The sequence below is a fragment of the Cyprinus carpio genome, chromosome A7 (genome assembly GCF_018340385.1).
Source record: "Cyprinus carpio isolate SPL01 chromosome A7, ASM1834038v1, whole genome shotgun sequence".
Taxonomy (NCBI): domain Eukaryota; kingdom Metazoa; phylum Chordata; class Actinopteri; order Cypriniformes; family Cyprinidae; genus Cyprinus; species Cyprinus carpio.
The window spans coordinates 43,609,124-43,617,435 of NC_056578.1; the positions used below are offsets into that span (position 1 = coordinate 43,609,124).

Sequence of the window (8,312 nt, forward strand, 5' to 3'; positions counted from 1 at the left end):
CAGTGTCTGTCCATCATTGTAACGCCTGTATTGTTCCCATGTTGCAATTGAATTAATCAATGGTCCAGAAAAGTGGAGCTGTTTAAGTGGGCTGAAAACTGATGTGGTCTTTTGGCTTGCCACTTTCTGCTTCTCATGGATTCGCCTGACGAGTTGTTGGACAGGGTTTTGAGGCCGACGGACAAGTTTTTTTCAGTTTACCTAAAAATGTCTCAAAGGGAAAAGCTGAAACACTATCTAACGGGCCGAATTTTCGTGCATCTTGAGCTAGGTGGATCAAATGAATGCATGTTATAGCTGACAAATTCAGCGCCATAAATTGCAGCAAAATCTGTTACAAAGAGTTTCAAAATCTCCTCAGCATAGTCACAATTGTCAGGAGAACATAAGGCAGGACTCTCTATCTAGAAGAATTCTCATAGATACCGATAGAAGTAAAAAGTTTCTGTACATTATACTGGGTATATTATTGAGGAGAACAACAGGCCCAGTGTAAAGTAAAAATTGCCGAAGCTCTGTAGCTTTCCATGTGCTGAATTCAAACAAGGATCGTGGTTTCCTTGCAAAATTGCTAGGTAAATATTGCCTGATAGAAATCATATATGCTGACATTACAACAAAAAACTTCATAGATTGCCTGCATTTCAACGGCCCCTTCAACCAAAGAAATATTAACTTACGCATTGCCCCCAAGCAGACAAGGTGCATATAATCTAACACAAAACTGGTAACTAAACCTATACCCAGATCATTTAGGGGGGAGGCTGACAGCTGGTGCTGTTGATAGCCTTGCCTACCAAATTGCTCATCTGTCCTGAGCTCTGCTGATATTTCAGGATAAGCCACTCTTCCCATTAACGTACTGGCCTTTTTGAGTGCACCTCTCACACCCATAATAGCCCGTATGGCCTTTGGAGACATTTAAGAAAGGCAAACGAACAGGGTGCATCACAAATAAAAGCATCGGGTAATGGTACCCTGAAATGTACACCATTGTACACAATACCACTCTGAGAAACGGCTTTCATATCTACAATGAATTCTTGTAAATACTCTTGCACATTTGCGGGTTTGGATGCACCAGAGTACACTCCAATTACAAAGACACTACACTCTGGAATCATCATCATTATCATCTTCCAAGTCAGAACATACATCTCCATGCAAATCACAGTCACTATCACAACCAGGCATATCACCTGGCACCCGGTTTTCAGAATCCAAATCATCAAATGAGGAAATGTTAAAATCATAAAAAGAATCTGAGGAATTTTCATCTTCTAAATCATTTTGATGAATTCTCAAAAACAGTTTCTGATCACAAGGATCGTAGAAAGTGTCCGTGGAATCTTCGCTTTCACTATGCTCTAACAAATCATCCAGTGGGTATTCCTTTTCAGAATCATGTGCCAAAAACAAAATCATCAATCATAGACTCCTTTTCAAGGAGACGCAAATGTTCCTCCACTTTCGCTGATATTTTCCTCCTTTTAGTTCTTTCTGAAACACTCCATTATTCTATAAAAAAAATAGAAATAAAAAAAGCATTTTAGTTTTTTAGCTAAGATTACAGGGGATCGGGAATGACAAACTCTAGAGTACAATTGCACTGGAGGATCATATAGTTTGGTGAAGCTGGTATTAATGTGGCTGATTTTACCATCTGTTCTTCTAGTAGCCTTCAATTTGATAAGTAAACTATTTGAAAGATAGCATTTATCTCTCTGTTAAGGCCTAACCCTTTACTATCGTGTTTCAATTGATTTCGATTAATATGCGCGAGGGAGAGAGAGCCAGACATCGCTCGTGCTGTTTGAAGACGGCGAGAGTGGGGTGGCGCGCGGCCGGGCGGTATGGAAAGCCAAATGGGTCAGAATACGCGTGCGTTTTTCAACGCCGTATTCATTTTAAAACGCCGTTTTCATAAACGCCGCCATTGGCGTTAAAATAAGCGCCGGTTACGTGATAAGTTAACGCCAATAAGCGCCGTTACGTGATAAGTTGACGCCAGACGCCACCAGGCGTTAAAATAACGCCACACGCCTACCGACGTTAAGTTAACGCGACACGCCACTTAAGATGCAAATTTATTCGCTCATCTACATGGACACACCTCTCATGGCTACGAGGACTCTACGGCAAGTCAGAGCATCCAGTTTGCAAGAGCGCGAAGATGGCAAGAAGAGCGTTTGTTTTGCAGTGTAAACACACTGTTAATGACTGCACTCGCCTTTTACTGTCTGATAATCCCGGGCCTGCTGTTTTTCAGTCATCATTAAACAGGTAAAGATTGTGTTTATGTTCTCCAAAATAATTTAGTTAGAGTTGTAACGGTCACGTTTTGATAGACACGATTACATGAGCTGTTGATTTAACTTGCTAATTTTAATGGCACAATAATGGCACAATATTTTTTTTTGGTACACATTTACTAACTTTTATGCCCCAGAACTATGTTAAGTCATCTTAATACATTTTATGCAGTTGTTTGGAAGCAAACAAGATGCATTACAGTGTTTCTCCACCCTGGACCTGGGCACCCCCCAACACTGCACATTTTGTATGTCTTCCTTATCTGACACTGCCTTTTCAGTCCCCTGAGTTTCTTTTAATGAGCTAATGAGTTAAATCAGGTGTGTTTGATTAGGTAGACACACAAAATGTGCATTGCTGGAAATGCCAGAATGAACTGTCTCATATAGTTATTACAGGAATCACAAATAATTCCAACTTTGAAAATGATCAGTCGTTTGAACGAATGGACTGAATGATTTTTAAACATTTACTGACACCTACTAGCAGTGAGTATCTTTTTTAGTTTATGTTTTAAAATATATTGGCTATATAGTTTCTCAAAAATTGAAATTCTTTTTATTAACATCTACCCACCCCAATGTTGTTTCAAACCTAAATGTCTATATTTCTTTTGGGGAACATATATTTTGAAGAATGCTGGTAACCAAGCTGTTTTAGTCATTAAATGTATGTAAATAATGATTCAGATGCAGCTTCAATAAATAAATAAATAAATAAATTAAAATTGACAGTGTATCCTAAATGTAAATTTAATATTTCTTTCTAAAGCAACATGTTAGAACAACATTTTTTAGACTTTAAAATAAGTTTTGAGGTTATTTTTCTTTCTTTTTAAAAAAACATAGCATGATATACTATTTAAAACAAAGCAAAAAATTATGTATTGTTATTAATTTATTTAATATAAAAATAATAATAATAAAAAAAAAACATTTACTTTTAGACTTCCAACCATGCTGAGGAGCCTGGAATGGGCAAAGGGGAGGCTTCTACATACTCAGGGCAGCAGATGAGATCATCCATGAAGTATCAGATTTTATTCAGGAGATTCAAACTTCTGAACCAAGAGCACAGGATGGTAAATGCAATCAAACAATCTTAATTACTCACAGTAAACTTCAGTTAGATTGTCTGATTTTGATGGCCAGTAACTTGACATCTACAGTAATATATTTTGAATAATTTTGCTAAGCATAACATATCACACAGACATACAAACTATTGGAAAAAAATAAGAAGTCTGTTTATAATTTTTTATAAAAGCAATATATTATAATTATTCTACAGACAGCACTGTATATCGACCTCCACTGATTCGTAGTGGATCCAGAGGTGCACCATCTTATGTCATTACACAGGATCAGCTGTCATTTTTGTTGTCTTGTGGCTTCACTGTAAAACAGATTGCACAAATTCTACACACCTCCATATCCACAGTCAAGCGACGTTTAAGGTAAGTTATATAATATAATAACTAATATCCATTGACTACACACATTATACCCTGTTCACAGGTGTATTTGTCATGCAAAAACTAATCTAAAATGATGGAAACATTTTATTTTATCCCAGTTACATGTAGTGTGCATAATTACATGATACTGACCATAAACTAAACCCTAATCCTATTCCTAACCACAACCCTATAGTAAGTGCATCTAGATTATTATTATTATTATTTAGTACTTAAATGTGTAATTACACTGTGTAACCCGATTAATAAAGTGAATTTTATTTATATTTACATTTAGTCAGTTAGTGGACACTTTTATCCAAAGCATTTTATAACAATAGAAACATATTTGGGGAATTTGCTCCACCTAGATTAAAATGTCATATGTTTAGGCTGACTGGAGTACTCATCTCATTAGATCATAATGAGTTGGGAAAAATGCTGAGTGCAACTTTTGATTTATTTTAGCGCTCCTATTAAATGTTTAAAATGCTTGGATATATATTTCCAGGTGCTTCAATCTGTTGCAGTCTTCCTCATACTCAGACATATCTGATGCAGATTTAGATGAAAAAATTAGGGATCTAGTGGCTGGAAATGACCAGCTTGGACCAGAGGCAGTTCGAGCACAACTGAGGACAGAAGGAATTGGGGTTCAGAGGTGCAGAGTGAGGAGCAGTATGCATCGTGTCAACCCAAGGGCTGCAGCTCTCAGAGCAATGTCTCAGCGACTACGTAGAAGGGCCTACCGTGTCACAGGACCTAATTCTTATTGGCATCTTGATGGAAATCACAAACTAATAAGGTAATTTTCTTTTCTTAAATGCAATCTTAAACATTGCATTATGCCTTAACCACTTTATTCTTCTGTTGCTTTAACAAAATGCCATTAAGTCACTAAATTTAAAATTTGTTTTTAAAAGTCTAAATTTCAGAATTAAGCAGTTGATTAACAGAAATCAGTATGGCTGCATAAAAAGGGTTGTTGAAATGGATGTAACAGTGCTCTTGTAGAACATCAAAAGCACACCCTTTCATTGGATATTTTGTTGTGGTTGTTTAATGCAGGTGTTATGTTCAACTAAGTAATGATGTATTTGTGTTAATCTAGATGGAGGATAGTAATTCATCGTGCCATTGATGGCTACAGTCGGCTTGTCACCTTTCTCCAAGCATCTAACAACAATCGCAGCAGCACTGTCATGAACTGCTTCTTGGATGCCATTTCCAAATATGGAGTCCCTTCCAGAGTAAGGACTTGACTGACCATGGGGGAGAGAGAACAATGCAGTGTGCTTGTTCATGAACCTGTTCAGAGGCACTGAACGAGGGAGTGCTCTTAGAGGAAAGTACACACAGTCAGAGGATTGAAAGACTTTGGGTCGATCTGTGGCGTGGGGGTGTCAAATGTGTACTATGACCTTTTCCACTTTCTTGAGAGTGAGGGCATTGTGGATGTAGATAATGAAATGCACATGTGGGCTCTGCAAATATGTCTACATCCCAAGAATTAACAAAGACTTGACAAATTTTACACACCAGTGGAACAAACATGGTTTACGAACCGAGAGACACCAGTCACCTCTACAAATCTTTGTCCGGGGTTGCCTGGCACAACAGAGTCTGCCAAGTACTGCAATGCAGGAGATATTTGCAAGACCCTCAGACTCCACTGGAGGAGAGACTAATTCAGCAGAGCTTGTTGGTGGTGACAGTCATTCTGTATCTGGAGCGGTATCTCATGTGCATTGGCTTGAACGAGTTACCGTACCTCCAAACCAGTTCACTGTGACTGATGATGAGATGAAACAACTCACAGAACAAATTGATCCACTTGAAGGTCCCCGGGAAAATCTTGGAGTAAATGTACTTAAAGATGTCCTTTCTTTTGTGGAAAACCTAAGAATGTAAATTGACATTTAACAGTGTCACTGTTACTTGTTTGAAGTGTTTTACATGGCATGTGGTCATATTCTGATCGGTATCTCCCCTCTACTTTCCTGACTCATTTATAGTTTATGTAAGGGCTAGTCATATCCCTGAGTCACATTCAAAATTGAAAAAAAAAAAAAAAAAAAAAAAAAAGATAAAAAAAAAAAAACACTAAATCACATTAATAAACAACTTTTTATTGTAATTGTGATGTAAATTTCATTAATTTGTAGTATAATCTGAATACTTTCAGATGTGGATTCTTATCAGATATCCCAAGACAGAGCAGAACTGGAGAAAGGGACAAAACTTAGCAACCCCTACAAACATCAAAAAGCTGTAGTAGAACTGTATGATGAAATGTCCATTGTATAACTTTAGATAATCGAAGTGCACACATCCAACAGGCTGAAGGGCTTAATGTGAGTGCTCAACCACGTAAATACCTAAAACTAAGAAGAAATTTGGCACACCACAGCTCCAAAAAGTATTATGTTCTCATCAAAGGTGACATTCCGAGCCTACAAGCTCTTCATTAGACAATGAACACATACATAGTTCAGGTTTTATATATAGCACAAACCTGAATGACATGATCACCCACATGATCCAAAAAAGGGCAATCAGGAAATCACCTCACATAAAGGCAATAAACAAACCTAAAAGTGAATACAACCACTAACTACAAATTCTGAACCTAAGCCTATATAAAAAAAATAGCTGTAAAGTATACATAAATTATAGAATCAAATTTACATTTGATTCTATCTTGATGTTGATTGTTTTCTTAACATCAGGCATTTTATTTAATGATTTTTGTGAGAGATAAAGTATTGTTCTTTTATGTATAGATCGGTTAAGTGGCGTGTGGCGTTAACTTAACGTCGGTCGGCGTGTGGCATTATTTTAACGCGTGGTAGCGCCTGGTGTTAACTTATCACGTAACGGCGCTTATTTAAATGATTGCGGCGTTTTGAAAGCGGGGGTATTCTGACCCATTTGGCTTTCCATAGGGCGGGGCTCTTTCTCTGCTCGTTCGTGTTTGAAGACGGTGAGAGTGCGCGCGCGCGGCCGGGTGTGGCTCTCTCTCTCTGCTCGTTCTTATATTCCCCCAGCAGTCATTCACCGATCAAATGGCGGGACAAATTTTTTTGCTATGGCGGCCGCGAAAAAATGTAGGAAAATCCCTGTATCAGTCGGCCTATGTAGCTAACGTGCATGGCAATATGGAACTTTGGAAAACACTGTCGATTAATCCACAATATTAAACGACGCATTAAACAATTCACACGTCGCCTTAATGTAACAGACGAATAAACATATTTATTTAGATAAATGAGTCCCTTATTACTATGGAAAACCCTTCCACGTCGCTATTTGTTCCATTTAAGAGGTGAATTCGTAGTGCAGCAGTTAAACTCCGCTTCTCTGCGTGCTCCCGCGGCCAGGGGATGCAAATCCTGGCGGCAATGAGTGCCTTGGCACAACACCCTAGCCGATAAAATATTGCTGACATTCAAATGGACTTTCATCAGTGTTTTTGCTTTAACTGTAAATGCAACAAGTGCAAACATTAAAATGCCACCAGATAGTAAAAGCGGAGAAATGAACATTTTAGAGCTTTATTTAACAGGTTGCTAACTATGCCTGTTCGACTGCCTTGCTAACAAGTTCACAATCAAATCCTTCTAAACAATATATTCAAATCAACCACTCAAAATAAGTTATGCATGATATTAACTTAATAAATTAAACTCGTCTGTTCAACGCATGCTTTAACCAGGTTTAATGGTTTACATTCGCGAAAAGCTAGTTCCTGGCCTCTTAACTAATACTTTCCAAAAAAGCTTTTGGTTAACATACATTATACTGTAAAATCATCCCCTGTGTATTATACATTGAGGCAGATTCTTACCTGTCTTTTGTCCACACGACACCGTAATGGATCCTTAACGGACAGCAGACTCAAGGCGGCAAAATTGTTGCTGGGCAAACTTCTTTCGCTCAGTGATGGGGGTGGAGCTTTCCGGATGTGCGCTGCACACAGTGCGCACTGCTTACTTTAGGTTTGAACATTTTGTGGAGAAACCTGAGCCCCTTTCACACTGCACGTCGCGGACCCGGCAAATTGCCGGAACATTGCCGGGTCGACTTCTGTGTGAAAGCAGACACGTCCCGGGATTGATTCCGGGATTGATCCCAGGTCGGGGACCTAGTAACATTGCTGGGTTCAGTCCCGGAACGAGCGCTGTGTGAACAAAACCCAGATCTAATGCCGTGTCGTAGTGATGACGCACGTTATCGCGCGTCTCTTTTAGCGTGTTTTGAAGGCAGGTCGAGGTTCTCTACGAAAAAAAATATGCGCAAACTCTAACGAAGCAGAGATAAGTTAGTTCCTTACTTTCCACGCTGAAGCTGAGATCGTTCATCAGCTTCAGTGAAAGTTAACGTGCCTAGCGATTTCGACTCGTACATTACACGTCACACCCTGATATCACGTGTCTTTATGGGACCTTTACGGGTTGTGTGTGAACGAACGCACATATTCCGGGTAATCACTGGGAGTGTGAAAGTGCAAAATCTAGCGACCCGGGTACAAGTGCCGGGACAC

General features: G+C 38.8%; 1 protein-coding gene across 1 annotated transcript; it reads left to right on the forward strand.

The window, feature by feature from the left end:
* The first annotated feature begins 1,853 nt into the window (after positions 1 to 1,853).
* Positions 1,854 to 5,031, forward strand: LOC122145807. The gene is made up of 5 exons (XM_042761408.1): positions 1,854 to 1,881; positions 3,281 to 3,394; positions 3,604 to 3,769; positions 4,281 to 4,574; positions 4,881 to 5,031. Exons 1-5 carry the CDS (start codon positions 1,854 to 1,856, stop codon positions 5,029 to 5,031), a joined length of 753 nt encoding a protein of 250 aa, XP_042617342.1.
* The last annotated feature ends 3,281 nt before the right edge of the window (positions 5,032 to 8,312 follow it).